This window comes from Abrus precatorius, unplaced genomic scaffold, assembly GCF_003935025.1.
Source record: "Abrus precatorius isolate BTA unplaced genomic scaffold, Abrus_2018 Scaffold9, whole genome shotgun sequence".
In the NCBI taxonomy this organism is placed as follows: domain Eukaryota; kingdom Viridiplantae; phylum Streptophyta; class Magnoliopsida; order Fabales; family Fabaceae; genus Abrus; species Abrus precatorius.
In genome coordinates, this window is record NW_020874439.1 from 17,116,830 (window position 1) to 17,135,755 (window position 18,926).

Consider the following 18,926-nt stretch of genomic DNA (forward strand, 5'->3'; position numbering starts at 1 on the left):
TTGGGAATGAAAGAGTTAGAAGGAGAAGCCCTTGAGGAGTTTCATCAATCAGTAAAAAAAATTAAACTCCTTATTTTTACAGGTGAAGATCCTACTGGATGGATCACCAGGGCGGAGATCTACTTTCGCGTCCAAGAAACGAGTGAAGCAGTGAAGGTGAATCTCACTCATATTTGCATGCAAAATGGCACGATTCCTTTCTTTAATTCATTGTTGCAAGATTATGAAGACTTAAGGTGGGAGGATCTGAAAAGAGAATTAATGGAGAGATATAGAGGAATTGGGGAAGGGACAATGTTTGAGCAATAATCGGCGTTACGTTAGACAGGAAGCATTGAAGATTATATCCAAAGGTTCAACTGCTTGATTATTCAGGTTCTCCGATTGCACGATGGCCAGTACTTCACTTATTATACCAATGGGTTATAGGATAACATACAAGTCCGCCTCAGAAGCTTGCACATGGCCAATCCCATGAGGCAAGGACGGATGATGAATACAGTGAGGGCCATAGAGATTGAACTCGCGAGTAGAAACAGAGGATGGCAGGTGCGTGAGCACACGCATGGGAGAAGTAGGTCAAGAACGAGTTAGAAAACGCACTCAAACAATACGAGTCATGCAAGGTTAATGAGCTTTGGATCTGGTGGGGAACAAATGGGCCAGGCCCAAACACAAAGGGAGATGATGGTGATAAAAAGCAAGTTAGGCCATGGGATAGAGGGACCAAACACTTGGCTTACTAGGATTTATTGGACATGCGACAAAAGGGTCTATGCTTCAAATATGGAGGACCTTACGAACCATTACATTAGTGTCCCATTAAACAGTTGCGATTAATCCTTACAAATGATGAAATTTAAGTTGAATGCAAGGAAGATGAGGATGTCATTGACGATAGCTGAGAAGATGACTATGTCATCTTAGAGAGTGCAGCGCCATCACTATTCGAGGAATGGAGGAAGAGCGAAAGGGATCTCCCAGTACACCAAAGCTTTGTGGAAAAATGAGTGGAATTCCTATTCTTCTTTTAGTAGATAGTGGTGCTACCCACAACTTCCTCTCAAGGAAATTGGTGAAAACTTTGGGATAGGAACGAGAAGTCACTAAGACAATGAAGATATTAATTGAAGATGAGCATAAGGCAGAAGCTTGCGAAATTGTTCATAGGACTAAGGTTGAAACTAAAGTAGGGGAGTTCGTGATTGATGTTGTCCTTTTTAATTTGGAGGATATTGACATAATTTTTGAGATGTCTTGGTTGATATCTTTAGGAGAGATGAAGATCGATTGGAACAAGCAGATAATGAAGTTTGAAACCCAAAAAGGTCTCCATGTTCTGAAAGGTATATCTCATGGGGAACCACTGTTTGCGTCCTTATGGCATTTTCAGTGAGGTATCAAAGCAGAAGGAAAGTGGACTTAGTGAAGAGCAACAATAGGTACTTAAAGGAATCCTAAAGAGTTATGACGACGTCTTCAAAGAACCACGAGGATTACCCCCAGCATGAGTAAAGAGCATGTAATAACCTTGAAACTGGGACAAGAACCAATCAATGTAAGACCATATCATTATCCTTATCATAAAAAAATGAGATCGAGAAGCAGGTGAAAAAGTTAATGGCGAATAAACATGTGAGACATAGGCAAAGTGAGTATTCAAGTCCCATGATTTTGGTCAAGAAGAAAAATAACTAGTGGAAAATATGTTTGATTATAGGGCTCTTAACAAGGCCACAGTCCCTGACAAGTTTCGCATTCCAATGATAGAAAAGCTCCTAGATGAATTACATGGAGCTAAGTATTTCTCTAAGCTTGACTTAAGGTCTGGTTACCATCAGGTGCGTATGAAGGTGGAAGATATTCCAAAAATTGTGTTTAGGACACATGAGGGGCATTATAAATATTTGGTTATGCCCTTTGGACTTATGAACGCACCATCAACATTTCATTCCCTTATGAATAAAGTCTTTAGAGAATTTCTAAGGAAAGAAGTGCCTGTTTTTTTTTAGACATACTCGTGTATAGTAAAGGATGGGAAGAATACATGGAGCGATTGAAAGTAGTGCTGAAAGTGTTGAGGAAGCAGTTGCTTTATGCCAATAAGAAAAAAATGCAATTTCAGGCAAGAAAGTATTGAGTACTTGGGGCATGTTATCTCTCAGCAGGGGGTGGTTGTTGACCCAAATAAGGTGAAAAGTGTGATAGAGTGGCCAATCCTAGCCAATATAAAAGGAGTGCGTGGTTTCCTTGGAATCATGGGATATTATAGAAAATTCATTAAAGATTATGAAAAAAATTGCAAGGCCTTTGACTGAGTTAACAAAGAAGAAGGGTTCAGATGGAATGACAAAGCTCAAATGGCTTTTGAGGAATTAAAGAGGATTACTACAACCCCTGTTTTAACATTCCCAACTTTGAAAAGGAATTTGAATTGGAGTGTGATGCTTCCGGAGTGGGTATTGGAGCTATATTGATGCAAAACTATAAGCACATGGCATTATTTAATAAGGCGTTGGGAAGTAGAAATTTAACAAAATCTACCTGAGAAAGAGTTGATGGCGGTGGCTTTAGCCATACAACATTGGTAGAGCCATATTTACTAGGGAGGAAGTTCACAATATACTCTAATCAGAAAAGTCTAAGGTAACTTTTACAACAAAGAATTATCACTCGAAGCCAACAAAATTGGGTAGCCAAAGTTGTTGGGATACAACTTTGAGATTGTTTACAAGTTGGGACTAGAGAACAAAGAGGCTAATGCATTATCAAGAAGCATGGGAAAGGTGGAATTCAATTATATGGTTTACATGCTTGTTTGGTTAGATTGCCAAGCAATCATAATTGAAGTTCATGTGTAACATCCTCGCTTTTATATTTATTATTATAGCATTGAATGTTGGTTATATTTGTGAAGTTATTTGAATTTTAGAGAGTTTAAATGATGTAGGTTGCAGGATATCTCGTTGTGGCGAGAAAGAGTGTCCAGAAATCAGGCATTCTGATGTTCTCTCACTGTAGCTAGAATTCTCTCACTGTAGCGAGGATGCTCTCACTGTAGCGAGGAGCTCTCGCTGTAACTAGAATGACAGACAGCAAAGTGCAATTTTGTCTGATTTTTTCGCTACATCGAGAGAAGGGCTCGCTGTAGCGAGAATGTCGCGAGTCTAGGGGTATTTAAGGGTTTCCAAGTTAGAAAACTTGGATTATAATCCAAGTTTCGAGCTTTTCCTTGTTCTCTCAACCCCTAACCCTCTTTTCTCAGAAAATCTCTCTGAAACCTCAACTTTCTTTCAAATCCAAGCTTGGGAACTTCATCAATCAACTCCAAGTAAGTTCTTGGAGCTTTGTTTTCTCTTTTTGGGTGTTTTCTAAGTTTCTCCTTTTTCAAAATGTTCTCTTTTGTGATATCTAGGAAGATTTTGGTCCTTTCACCTAAAACCCTCACAAAATCTCTTTCAAAACTTCGTCTCAAGGTAAGAAAGGCTTTATTTTGTTATTTTAAGCATAATAATTATTTTGTAACCATGAGAGTACTTTATGTATGTGTTTTAGTATGATTCTTATGATTGATTGATATTGAATTATTATGAAAAATATGTTTGGCTGATTTTGGGTGTTAATGATATGTTAGAGTTGTTCGTTTGTTTAGAATTTAGTTCGAAAGTGCTTTACTAAGCACGATCTCTTACCTGAATAATGAGTTTAGTACGAAAGGGGGTATGAGATAAGTGTAAGAAGTTGAATCTTTCTAGTGTGAATAGTTACAGAGATACACTAGGGTATAGAGTCCGGAGACGATAGGAAATCTGGGAAAAATGTAAGGTGGTGAGCGACATTCGCGCATGTGTACACATTCTTTCTGAGAGCGAATGTGTCATATGGCCTCACACTTGTTTCCTGACTAGACTCTTGACTATACCTTTGCTAAGGGGCTCGTTATTATATACGTTGTATCCGTATGCATGGACTAACTGGTGACTATTTACCTAGTTGTGTAAGACCTCAAGAACTGCTTGAGGCATCGTATAATTGTGATCACAGTGCACTGAATGTGCATATCCGAAAGAGAGCAACATAATAATTATGAATATGTGTATGTCTAATATATTGCTTTGAGATTTATGTTATTATGATTCCTTGTATTCTATGACCATGATTGTGCTCTTATGTTAGTCTTTAAAGTAATATTATATTTTAAATGATAAGATAAGTACTCATCCTTACTGATAATTTCAGGGAACCAGGATGACGAATTTGCAGGGAAGAGTTAAGCTGGTAGATAATTCTGTAGACTTGAGATTAAATTACGTATTTAATGAATACCAACGTGTAAATCATTTTAAATTTGTTGTATTGATAGAGAATGACCCTAGGGTTTATGTCATGATAGAGATGGATTTTGCTTGTAGTATTCCATTCGACTTTCCTAAGAGTAGGATACACCAAATCTTATGTGTATATATATGTATAGGGGTACAGTTAGAACCCCAACAACGCTTACTTACTTATACACCTACCATGATCACAACTCTCTAGGAAGACCTACCCGTTGGACCTTTGAGCGCGTCACGGGGACAGAGGTCAGAGCTAACTCTGGTGATGGGTATCTAGGATCTTATGACCACCTAGACTCCAAGGACCTAGCCGAGATAGAGAGTTGGAATGCTGGAGATGAGTATAAATGAGATTGCTCTGGGATCCTTTTTGTAGTGCTTGGTGTTGTAATTATTATTTTGATCTTTAAATACTCAAACATACAATTTGTAAATTAATATACTGTATTGTGAAGTTTATGTATAGCCTTTTTTTTTTACTTTTGATTATGGTAATTTCGGAAGTTTTATGCTATTTCACTATTCTATTGATTTAAATGGAAATATTTGATTAAATTGTAGTAATTACTTTCGAGAAAATTTTATGGTATCCAAATTTCATATTGAAATTGAATTGAAATGAAAAATTATTTATATGTACTGAATTTGAAATAAGGACGTTACATCATGAGCATGACAAGTGGTAGAAACTTATCGTAGATCTAAAGCAAGGACAAGGAGAATATCCAGGATTTTCTTACAAGCAAGGGATCCTATTCTACAAGGGTGGGTTGGTTGTTTTTGAGAAGTCTGATTGGATTGCTAAATTAATAGAAGAATTTCATACAACTCCTCAAAAAGGACATTCTAGATTCTACCGCACTCATAGGCGATTGGCCACTAATTTATTCTAGAAGGGAATGAAAAGAGACACTATGAAATTTGTGCAAGCCTATGACGTTTGTCAACGTCAAAGTATATGATCACTGCTCCTTGAGGTTTACTACAACCTCTTCCAATTCGAGAGAAAATATGGGAAGACATTACCATTGATTTCATCACCAGGGTTACCAAGATCAAAGGGCTTTAAGGCGATCTTGGTGGTGGTGGATAGGTTGTCCGAGTACAGCTATTTCATCCCATTAAAACACTCTTACACCGCTTGGGCAGTAGCTAAATTGTTTGTGAAGGAAGTGGTAAGATTACATGGCGTCTCAAATTTTGTTATTAGTGACCGGGATCCTTTGTTCAAGAGTGTATTTTGGAAAGAGTTCTTTAGGATGCAGGGGACTTTCCTAAAGATGAGTATGGCTTACCATCCTCAAATGGATGGTCAAACCGAAGTCACTAACAGCTGCTTAGAAACCTATTTGAGGTGTTTCATCACAGATCAACCTAAGGAATAGGCAATGTGGCTTTCTTGAGCTGAATATTGGTTCAATACTACTTACTATGAATCCACTCCGACCACTCCTTTTGAGGTTGTTTATTGCCGCAAGCCTCCAATGCTTGTGAAGAGTGTCCAAGGAGAAGTAAAAGTGCGAGTCGTGCAAAGGGATTTGCAAGATCGTGATGAGGCATTGAAGCAATTGAAGAATCATTTAGAGAGGGCTCAAGAGAGGATGAAGACATAAGCTGATAAGCATGGAAATGAGAAGATTTTTTAGGTGGGCGACTTGGTGTTCCTCAAGCTGAAGCAGCATAGGCAATATTCGGTGGGTGCCAAAATTAGTCCAAAGTTGGGTGCAAGGTACTATGATCCTTTTGAAGTACTAGAAAGGATAGGTGAAGTAGCTTACCGCTAGAGATGTCCAAAAGCCTAATTGGCCCAGCCTTAACCCTAGTCCATATGGGTTAGGGCCAAAAAGCCCTGTGGGCTAAAAAGCCCAATAAATCAAAAGTCCTATAGGCCAAAAAGTTCACAAGGCTAGGGTTAGGGTTAGAGTTTCAAAGGCCAAAAAGTTCCAGCAATTACAAATTTCTAACTTAATTTTAATTTCATTCCTAACTATCAATCATATCAAAACAATAGCTACACTCTCTTAAGTAGCAATCTTGAGAATTTCTGTTAACAATTAAACATGCAAGATACAACCAAATATTTTGTAAGCAATTAAACATCAGTGCAGTAACATAATTTCTATAAACAATTTAAATTTACATAAAATCATTTATAACAAAAGAAAGTCAGTCTAAATGTAATGAGCAAGCATGCCCAAGTTTTCCACTTCTACACGTACCATGTACCAAGAAAGAATAAGTTTCCAAATCAAGGGTGACATCATTTTTGAGCATGTGATCCAACAAAAATTTGATCAACTCCATTCTCTTCTTCTTGTAGCACATCTTGAGCAAAGGATGATACGTCTCAACATTAGGCTTGCATGATCCATCTTCCATTTCCTTAAGCAACGTAAGAGCAGTCTCTTTTCGTGAGTATGTACAAGCAATATTAATCATAGTAGTGTATGTCAACACATTACGCACCACCCCTTGCTTGGGCATATCCTCAAACACTTTGCATCCTTCAACTAGCCAGTACTGCCAAGAATAAATATCAATGAGCTATAAAATGGAGTGTTAGGAACACAGCCATCACCCTTCATTTTATCATAAACCTCCAAATCTTCACTCAATTGGCGTGCCTTCCCCAAAGGAAGCATCACAATGGTATAAGTCACAGCATTAGGGGTGCACCCATTTCCCCTCATCTCCTCCAAAACTTGGTCCACTTTGCGGAAATCTTTCTCACAATAATATGCTTCAATAAAACACGTATATGAGAAAACATCAACTTTAAAACCTCCATTTTCACAATGCCCCACAATTTCAAACTCAAACCCATAAACATGAACACTCCCAACTTGATAGATCTCCTTCTCTGCTTCAAAGACTCATCAAATCCATCAACCTCTACAGTTACTTCCCCACCAAACCCTTCACTTCCAAACTCACAACCAACACTAACACCACCGTTTCTGAGACACATGTGCCCCACAACACAAATGCATAAATGTAGAATAAATTGTTGAGTCATGACATACCTTTTTATAGAAGCGGCCGGTGGAAGCGAAACAAAATAGTGGAAGAGAAGCAGAATGAACACGAAGCTTGGAGAGCCAGTATAGAGTTATGGTTGCTAAAATTCAGGTAAAATTTGAGATTTTGGATAAAATTCATGGGTCAGGACTAACCTATGGATAACCCTACCCTAACCCATACATTATAGGCTAAATAACTTAGAGTCAAATTATTATTTTTAATCAATATAATATTTAGGACTAGATGGGTTATTTTAAAGTTGGGTAGGGCTGGCCCTGGAGCCTTAACCCTTTTTGACAGGTCTACTTACCGCTTGAAGTTGCCTCTTTTTTCCAAGGTTCATCTGGTCTTTTATGTGTCTTTATTAAAGAAGGCACAAAAGAACTACCAAGCTGAGTTAGAGTTTCCTACTAGTTTGGACAATGACAGTGCTGACATAATAGAATCTGAATCTGTGTTAACTTTGAGGAGTATAATGAAAAGGGGAGAGAAAATTAATCAGAAGCTACTTGTTAGAAGGGGAAGACAATTGAAGAAGCCATATAAGAAGATGAGTGGATTATTAGGGAAAGGGTCAAGGTTGGCATAAGTAGAAATGGAGTTTGTCAAAGGAGAGAGAGGGGGGGGGGGGGGGGGTGGGAAGATCTTTTCTGTTATTGCCTATTGTATGTGCTATAGGTGAGGTGGGATTGTTCGGTATCTAGCTTTCATATTAGGTAGAGAAAACCTGAGTTTCTTTATTAGGAGTTGTTATATTTTTTTTCTCATTTCCGTTGTGCTGTTCATATCACGAATTGTATGAAGCTATTATATCATCATCGTTAACTTTAATAATCTAATATACATGTATATATGATCCACGTAAAAAGAGATGATTTTCCCTGTGGTCCTTAGTTTGATGGGGAAATTAAAGTATATATTAAAAACAATATTAGGTATTTCTTCTCACCTAATATCTGAAAAACAATAAATCTTATAATCCGGTAATTAACATATACCTTAACTATAAAATTGACTTGTCATCGCAACGGTATTTTCGGCCAAAACAACTTTTTTTTAGTGGTATTCTAGCACGCAGCATCGTCAAAACTTGGTAGCAATCACAATCAGATAGAAGTGCCAAAGGGTTTTATAGAACATTGTCAAAACTTGGTAACCATAATAATCGGACGGAAATGCTGAAGGGTTTTCCTTACAGTTTACATAATGCAATCGATTTGAGTGTGTATTCTGCACAGCACCATGATTTTAAGCCATTGACGTATGTTTCCACCACCTAAACTGGTAAAGATTATTGTCCTCAATTGCAAAAACAAATCAGGAGCAAATGAGTGCACACTTTCAGACAGTTTTTTCTTTATTCTGGTTTTCATCTTGAGGGTTCCCACTTACTGTGGATGCCACTTCTTGCCTGTTTTTATCATTAAGAATAGAAACAGCTTCAGTAGCTGCCACATGTTTGTTGCATTGATCGTTGAGAGGTAGACTAGCTTCAATGGATTTCACTATTTTGTTGTGTTGATCATTAAGAGGAGAACCAACTTCAGTAGCAGCCACATGTTTGTTGCGTTGATCGTTGAGAGGTAGACTAGCTTCAATGGATTCCATTTTTTTGTTGTGTTGATCATTTAGAGGGGTAGCTTCAGTGGTTGCCACTTGTTTACTACATTGATCATCATTTTGAGGAGTACTGGCATCAGCATTGGTAACAGCTGGGCACGAATCCATCAGACTAGCTGCTATTGCAGCCCTTAGATCCTCATCTTCCATGTTTGAAAACATATCAGCTTCCCCATGTGAAAGAAACTGATCGTAATGTTGTTGGCTCTCATTAATTCTCTGTTGAGGAGCCTGTACTGAGTTGCAAGACTTAATTATTCTCTCAGCATCTTCAGGTGAAAGCCACTGCCCAAAACCATTAGAAGCTTCAGATGAGGATATGGGGAACTCTCTTGGAAAATTTCCTCTGACCAAGAAAATGCTCCACCCAAATCCTTTCAAAGAGTCGAGATAAGCTGAGAGATAAAACTTGGAAAGGTGCTGTGGGGCAGCATAGAGACTGTCAAAGTTATACCACTCCCCATTCACTTTACGAATGCAAAACCAATGGTCTTGCAAATGACAAATGAAAGCATTTTCCAGCTCAGGATCAATCTGGGCAGGCTCAGCAACTGGAGAGTCAAGGGGAATAACTTGTAGGTCCCACACTTCCAGAGCCTTTTGTAAAACCTACAGGAAAGCCTTTGAACAATTAAGTAAAACATAAAATTGCAAAGGATCCAGATCTTAAATTGTCTGCCCAAAATAAATATTTGATATGCAACATTTTATTAAACAAATATGTTTTTCCCAAATCCAATTCATACAAGGTACCAAAGGCCAAACAACATGCCAAAATATAGTTGTGATAGATGAAAATATACAAAACAGTTGCAGAGCTTGGAATGTGAGTTGCAAAGATCAATGAAATTAAAAGACTGAATAACACATACGTAATAAACCAACTAAAACAATAGAACTTTAAAAAATTATCAAATGTTATGATGTTCTTTAAAAAAATAGCTACATTATTTATCTAGTAAACTGATAAATTAAATAAAAAGTTAGATGACATTTGAGACAGATCACTTGGTTGAGTAAGACATACAAGGAGAACGTGAGTGTAGGGTTCAAATCCCCAATCTACTCCACAGTACCCCTTTCCCATCCCCTCTCCCTCCCCATGAGGCCCCCCACTATTAGCATCTAATGACCTATCCCAAAGTGGACCATATCCCGTTATCATCTGGACCCAAAAAAATAGACAAAACTTTGATAAACTTCTTTTAATTGCTTTCTGGTGCTGGTTTCTGATAAAATCATAACATGTATTATTTTTCAGCTAACTCATCCTTCCTTTTAATATTTTCATAGATGAGGTTTAAAAAATAATATCTATGCCATATTTTTATTGGAGAACACCACCACAAGCAGCTAAATAACTTTACCTAGCCTTGTCCCAAAAATAGCTAAGAAAAATAAAGATTTTGGATTCTTTCATATATTGTCATGCTTAAATCAGTCATTAAATGAATCATTTATTTGCAAAAACTTCAAGAATAATATTTATTCATGAGGTAAACTTACAGTAAAAAATTCTATCTTTACAGTAACAAATAAAAGCATGATTATTAGTATCGCAAAAATTTGTACAATTCATATCCCAATTTAAGCCATTGATACAAATCACAAGGTGTGTCGATTTTGACTTCAAACTGCTTTTAGAATCACTTGAATCACATCTGAATTCCACGCGTGAATCTGGAATGAATCGTTTGATTCTTGCAAGCCTGGGTCACACGGGGACCCACTCCTGGAAAACATGATTTTAGGGTTTCTTTTTGGAAATTTTTTACTCAGGCTGGAAGGAAAGTTTCAAAATCTGTCCATCAGATTGGAAACTTGGAACTGAACGGACATTGGATGAAGAGACAAAGAGTTACAGTGTAGAAGGAGAAGCTTGAAGACAAAGGGCATAGTTGTCATTTTCTTTTTTTCTTTTTTGGTTCAAAAACAGCATGTCATCCAAAAGCCAAAAAGAAATAATGTGTTTGGATTCACATTTAAATAACTATGAATCTATGTTTACTTCAATGCTACTAATTGTAACTTTTGCGTTAGATTCAGATTGACATGATTCTCAACTTATTTTCAAACATGCCCAGCGTCTAACTTAAACAAAAGACCAATAGAGGCCCAAAACTGAATAACACAGAAAGCCTTACACGAACCAAAAGAAAAGAATCACTACAGTGCATGCTTCTGCCTTTTTAAAAATAAAAAAATTGTATGGGTCGAACGGTGATATGTTTGAATGAGGACAAACCACGTAATGGCCAAGATGATTTGAATTTATTTAACAAGTCCAATTAATTCAATAGCGTACTTGGGCCCAAAATTGATTATAACCAGAATGATAGTTTAAGGTTTTTAATTGTACAAGTATTAAATAATTACGAATTGTAATAATTCTTTTAAGAAAAAGATATCTGTTGAGAGCCTGAGTTAGTAACACAGAAGATTGGATAACATAATATATCTAGTTTATTATTTTAATATTCATCCAATGTAAAATAAAATAAGAGGTCATCATATTATCCTATCATGTCCATCAAATGAGTTCGTAAGCATAGTTGTTGCTAGCCCCTAAAATGCTATAGCGGAATAGCATATAGTGATCCCTATTTAAAAGTTTATAATATGTATATATATATATATATATATATACATATAAGAAAAAACAGCAGAAAAATAGAGCTTTATTTCATTCACCAAAAAAATTAGTGCTTGAAGCAAGAATGATCATTGAACTAAAAAACAGAGGAGATGCCAGGAAAAGCTGACTTTTCCGGTTAACAGAAACAGAGGACATGCTGGAAGAACCAATTTCTCCCATGAAATGGAATGGGTGAGCCGATGAAGAAGGGAAGAAACCGCTATGTTGAGGCCCTGACTTTTCATGCAGAGAGGCAGTGTGGGGAAGACAAAATCGATATATATGTTTTATAAAGGATAAATGATCTTTCTACCCATAAAAATAATAAAAACACTGCGTTTTAGCAAAAATCAAAATAGGGTTTCTTGCTTTCCCAATTTCGTGCAATCGCACACACGGACTTCTCCCTTTTCCGGCCGCAAACCCCCGCAATCACCGCAACGTGACAAACACCCCGCGACGTAGCGGTAGTGGCAGCCAAAAGCTGCACCACGCTGCGCCATAGTGCCGTTATAGCGCACTCTTAACAACTATGTCCGTAAGTATAAAATGTTAAAACATGTTACAAGTAAACTATATATATATATATAAAGCTATTATTTCCAACAAATATCTGTAACCCCTTTCCTTAATTTCAAAATTGGCAAGGATTCAAGAAAGTTTAACTAGTTTGACACATTTTCATCATCTAATACAACAAACTTAAACCAATTATAATTACAAGAATGAATTATGTTGTAAAATACGACAATCCAATCTCATCTCACTAGGTAAGGATAATTACATGGATCACACGACACAGTTGAACTCTGTTAAAAATCAAATTTTCTAAGATGCCATTTACCACAAGATTTCTTTTATTAATTTCTTCTAAAATTCTTTTGGGTTTCCCTTTACTCCTTTTTGCTAGACTACAAATCATGTCACACTAATGCCTCCAATGACCTTTTATGCATGTCCAAACTATCTTAATCCATTTTCTGTCATCTTTCTCTCAACATGTGTTATTCCAATATTATCTTGTTTACAATAATTTTTTATGTTATTGTATCTCATGTAACCATTCATCCATCTTAATATTCTCATTCTTCCAACTTTATTGTTTTTCGTGTTATTCCTATAAAGTGCAACATTAACTACCATATAGGAAAGTTGATCATAAATAGTACAATAAAATTTTTCTTTAAGCTTAATAAGTACTTTATGATCACAAATACTTATGAGGTCTTTCTTCACTTTAATCAACAATATCTCCATTAACTTCTTCATCATTTTGTAATGCTTAAACTTGGAAACATGCAATATTACATCATTTCCAATTTTAACTTTCAACGCATAATCATCTTGCTTCTTACTAAAATAACAATGCATATACTTTATTGTAAAATATTACAAAACAACCGATATCCAACTGCATTACAACTATCAAAATTCCAAATAATAAAAAATATAGACCATGCTCTGCAGTTTTAATCAATCTAGCATACACCCTTATTCAACTTACTTGACAGAAGTTAATTCCAAAGACATCTATGAACTTGTTTGACAACTGGCATCGAGCACAGAATTGCAGCTTTAAAGTGGAATTGGGGTTCTCACTTCTATGTTTGTAATTGTTTTTAGAACTAGAATCATAATTCCATATAACTAATCCATAGAATTGCAAAATAACTAGTCCAAGTCCTTTTCAATTCTTCTCCAACACTCTGAAAACTGCCTATGATCTAGGAATTAAAATCATGCTCAACCCCCCCCCCCCACAGATACATGTCTCTCCTATTCCTTCAAAGACATTCAAAAGCTTTAACAATTAATGAATTTCCTATGTTATGAATCATTTCTTCATCTTTGTTGACAAAAAACTCACACCTTGATCTCTCTATTTTTAATCATTCCTACTAGTTCTATAACAATTTTAATTTCATTCACATTTGATTAAGTATAAAAATTGAGGGTATAATTATAATCATAAACTCCTATTCATTTAATAATTGTAATTTTGACAATATCATAACTATTGAAACTATTTGTATCATCTTGTTCTATAGTATTTCATTCTTATTCATTCATATAAACTCCATATTATTCAAATTGAATCATTCCTATTTTTTCTGTCTTAAAATTGTATAGATTCTTTCCCATTCGTTCAATAAGCATTCCAATACCTGAATAAAATTGAAATTGAATTTAGAATTGTAATCTACGCTCAAATATTTTGCACAAACTAAACATAATATGTATGATTCTAAACGAATTACAATCCCAATAGAATTGGTATTGGAATTTAAATTCTGAAATATAATTCCAATCCCATCATACAAACAGAACCTAAATGTCTTTATCAAAACAAAGTGCACAGGCAAAACAGCATTAAGATACCAGCACAAAATTTGTCAAAATCATACAAAATTACTATACTAATTATAGAGTGATACACTAGAGCCGAAGGTGTTCAAGTAAAACAAATTGTTTGTAAGCTGGGATGCCATCCAAACAGGAAACTGTGGCCAGACAGTCTGAAATGCATCAACAGCAGGACCCAAATGGGATTACAATTCCATGAGAAAAACTTCAGTACATCCTATTTCTCATTCAATTTGCTCCAGAGACATGCATTGTCTTATGTTATCACAGGGGTGTGTGCATCTCTGTGTGTGTAAGGGGTGCTTGAGCACTGATGGATCATGAATCTGAATTTGGGAGAATGTAGTGGGCTCTCCCAGTTCCCACAATGTGCAAACAGTAATTATTAAAGTAAGGAGATTTGTTCAATCAAACAATTGAAAGTTCAAAACATACATTATGTCCTGCCCTCCACGCCCATTCACACTTGTAAATGAGTTACAGAATGTAATCAGTTAGTTCTTCCAACCATTCTAGTTTGTCACATATACTATAGTTAGTTAACTATAAGTTTTAGTGTTTTTTTTTTTAATAGTAACAGTAACAAAACTAAAACTAATAGCTAACTAACTGAGTATATGTAACCAATAGAATGATTAGAAGAACTAACCAACTAACTGATTACATTCTCTAACAAAATGCAAAGAACTTCCTCAAATAGACAACCAGCTCGTAAGATAAGTACATAGCACAAATTGAATCAGCCAAACCACACTTGCGAGTTGCAACACACATCACAAGGTCATTCTATGCTTAAGATATCCCTATATATGCAACTATTCACAAAGCTCCATTCTTCTATTCCAAAATATAAAGAACATAACAATCATTTATATACATATGGCATTGCACTATTGCAAGTCAACTCCACCCAAATCCAAACATTTTCACACAAAGGCCAGTGTCAGATAACTTTGTATTGAAGTACTAGCACCACAAGAGCATCAAAACAAATATTCTTAAATAATAAAAAGAAAACAAATAAAAGAAAAAAGCTTCAGGAACAGTTTCTATTCAATTGAAATCCAAAATATCCAAGCAACAGGAGCACATTCTCATGGATATAAATATATAACTGGTGGCACAAAAGAAGAAAGAGAAATTGGGGAAAGAAAAGCCCTAATTGGAACCTGGATGCTGAAATCGCCGTCGAGCGAGACATTGTGGGACTCGAAATCACCAGAGGAGAGTGCAGGTAGCATCACCTGACGCTCCTTGCAATCGAGATCGGAGGCAAGAGCGGCCAAATCGAACTCGGAGAAGAAAGGACCCTGCAACACCGTGTTCACGCAATGCACCGCGCATAGCTTCGACTCTTGTACCTCGTGGTACAGCATCCCTCCATTGCTCGCTCCTTCCATCATCATATAACTCGCAATTTCAATCCACGAACAAGAACAAGAACAAGAACAAGAACAATGAACTATAAACCCTAATTGCAATTTACGTTTCTTATATTCTTGCTCGTTTGGGTTGTGTGTGAGGGAAGATAGAAAGTGAGAAGGGGAAAGAATCGGGCTCGTAGCGCAACGGATAAATAAATGAAAAAATGAAATGATGACGAAAATAAAGTAAAAATGTTGGGTGTTGTCTTCATTGTTGTTGCAGTGTTTCGTTGGATGTAATAATGATACGGTGTCGTAAGTGTCCTCCTGTCCCTCTGCCACGTGTCATATTCGGGAACGTTGCTCTCTCCCGAAAAGGGCGATTAAGATTAGGTTTTAGATTCGAAGGCCCAATTTCGTAGTCCTCGTAGACCGAAAATTTCAATTTTAGTCTCTTTTTTTTTCTTAAATATGTTTTTATTTTAAAAAATTGTAGTTTTATTAATTTTGTTAACCTCAAATTAGGATTAAACACCTAAATATAACAAATTTTTATTATAAATAAAATATAAAAATATAAACATTTTATTTTTTAATAAAAATATTATTATTAACTGTTAAATCCATCTTTAAGATTTAAATTTATTTATTTTTTATTTGATTTGTTATTTTAAATTATTTTAAATAAGTTTCTCAAAAAAAGTGTTCTAACATGATTTTTCTGTTACTAATTTATAAGAAATGTTATGAATATATATTGTTTAATATATTCTTTTTAATAATTATTAATTAAAAATATTAAATTAAGAGTAAGATTTATATAATTTTAATATTTTTAAATAAATTTTAGCTAATATTTAAAGAAAATTACTTACTTATGTAGTATGTTCAACTTACTTTATCTATTTTATGTTTTTAAATTTTAATTTTAAAAATTATAATTTTATAACTTAAAATTTAATTTTTAAATATAAAGATATAATGTTAACAACTCATCTCGTATATATTATATTATAAAAAATAAAAAAATTAGAAATCAAATTAAAAAATATATAAATATATTTTTTTAAATAAAGCCTTATTTATATATTTTTATATATTTTTGACATCATGTTCTCCTAACTATAATTATAAATTAACCTTTAGATTGAAATTTCAGAGAGTTATACTAATTGGATAAGATTTTAGCCAAAGTATCAAATTTAAAATATAAATATTTTATATTATATGTAAAATTTGTATGAATGTATGCAATTTATTTCAAAAAAATACTTTTTTTATTTTGTTTTGGACTTTTATTTATTTATTTGATTTTGATTTGGTCTAATTTATCAATTATATTAATGAAAGAGTTCCACAATTAACAAATAAGTTCAAATTAAAACTAAAGAAAAAAATAAAAGATTAAATGAAAAAATAGAGAACCAAATTAAAATAAAAAATAAAGTTAGAAGAGTAAAGTATTAATTTTGTCAACTTATTTCTAAAGCAATTAACCATTATCAGATTGTTTTTTTATTTAATTACATAAAATAAAAGTTATAATTTAATGTGAATTTTTTTATTATTTGAATTTTTTCCGTAAAATTAACTTTCTTATATTACTTTTTAATCATGTTAATACACTTGTTAATTCTCATTTCACTCTATATTTTCAAATCCAAACTATGAATTATTTTAAAATCTATCTTAGTCATAATTATTTAACGCAATATAATGAAATTTTCGAATAAATTATTTTACGATAAAAGATTTACAAATTTGAGCAAGCAATAGTAATTACAATTTAAATTTAAATCATCAGCACTAAATTACTACACATTTAAACCTCTTAATACTCAAGAAAATCTAAGCTCAACAAATTTCTAATCAAACAAACACATTTTTACTTGCAAGATCATTTAAATTGCATCTCTACACATTTTTACTTATAAAAACATACCTTTTGTGCCGATTGGCCCCATTAAAAAATTAGATGCATTCTTAATAAATGGGGACACGATAAACCCGTATACAGAGACTAGTAAACTTTGGCCAATTTTCCGAATAAAAAAAAACGTTGACTCGTTAGTTTTTAGTTAACTAAGAGGCTTATGGAAATTAATTAAAATAATAATTTTAAATTGTCCTACTCTTTATTCTTACAAATCTTCCTAATTATTAAATGAAAAAAATATTTGATGTGTTTTATGTTTTTAATATAAATAATAAATAAATATTTTCATTTAATACTTACTTTACAAGGTAAGAGGAAGATTATTAGGAGGATACAGAAAAGTGCTTAGAAAATCCCACATCTAACTACCATCTTTTTATATTGAATTAATAATAATAAAAGAAAAACAAGGCAATCATGGAAAAACAGAATAGCTACAATATGTCATTGCTTCGGGTCAAAGAATGGGTGAAGGTGAAGCCATGAAGGTTCTTGTCTGCCATTGACATCTATTCTCTGTTGTAGTCGTGAAGGTGGTCTTCAGTAAAGCTTTTTGGCTCCTTTGTCAGTGCGTAACAAGTACTATGTAACAAGCAAAGATGCACAGGCAAAAGAAAGTAAAACTAGAGAACAAGAAAATTAAAATGAAGTGATAAATATAAATTAAATGAAAAGTTAGTGTTAGAATATTTAAAGTTACACTAAAGGTAAGAATATATATATATATATATAATTCACTAAAAGAACGAAAAAAAAAAGTTTAGAAGAAGTATTTGGCCTCTTTGAATAATATTTTAAAAAATATTTTTAAATTTTTGAAAAAAAAAGAAAATAAAAAAAAACTTATTTGATACCAATTGTTTTACTTTATAGCTTTGAAAACATGTTTTTCAAAATCATTATGCCAAAACATGTAAAAGATGTTATGGAGATTTTTTTCTTATCTCATGGTGTCAATTTTGTAACAAAATTTTAATTTTAGCATTTTCTTCTCTGTCTCTTGTTCTTCTTGATTATTTACTAATCCTTGGGTCCACACTTTTTTTCTCAAGAGAGCTTAGAAGTTTTCTCTCAATAGCAATAATAAGTTTTTTAAGTAATATATACTATAAATGTATGTATACTACTGTTGTTAGTAAGGGTTTACTTTAAAATTTAAAATCCCTCCCCTCTCTCTTTTCAGAAGTTAAAAAGTTAGTTACCATGAAAAATAAAAGTAGATAAACCAGAACACATTTATACACTTTCTTCACCGTTAGAGAAACATCATAACAAAAGGAAGAGGAGAAAAAAATCAAGAAATCTCACTGCTGGTGCTAAGAGACTCGTTGCATGAATTTAAGTAAGTTTCCTTTATACTTTTGTTGTGTAAAAATCATGAAATTCAAAATCCTTATAAGTTTAGTAATGTTTATTATTGTAAGCTAAAAGTAAAATTACATTTAACATTTTTCCTATCTCTCACTTTTTTTTTCTTTTTATATATATATGTATCTAAAAGATATACAATATATATATATATATATATATATAAAAGATTTTCTCACACTAGTGTAAATCTAAAAACTTACATTTGATTTAAATTTTTCATTTAACTTGCATTTAACATGTTATAATTTATTACTTCACTAATCGTTAGATGTAAATTA

At 33.8% G+C, this 18,926-nt stretch overlaps 1 protein-coding gene across 3 annotated transcripts; it reads right to left on the reverse strand.

Moving 5' to 3' along the window:
* Positions 1-4,831: 4,831 nt before the first annotated feature.
* Positions 4,832-15,603, reverse strand: LOC113850275 (ataxin-3 homolog). 3 transcript variants are annotated; one of them, XM_027480744.1, is made up of 3 exons: positions 15,147-15,603; positions 9,026-9,587; positions 4,832-8,863 (listed from the first exon to the last, which is right to left on the reverse strand). In XM_027480744.1, exons 1-3 carry the CDS (start codon positions 15,381-15,383, stop codon positions 8,700-8,702), a joined length of 963 nt encoding a protein of 320 aa, XP_027336545.1. In that variant the 5' UTR covers positions 15,384-15,603; the 3' UTR covers positions 4,832-8,699. The 3 variants fall into 3 exon arrangements, with proteins under 3 accessions (XP_027336545.1, XP_027336544.1, XP_027336543.1); XM_027480743.1 differs by having other exon boundaries at positions 4,832-8,797; positions 8,897-9,587; XM_027480742.1 differs by having other exon boundaries at positions 4,832-9,587.
* Between the last annotated feature and the right edge of the window lie 3,323 nt (positions 15,604-18,926).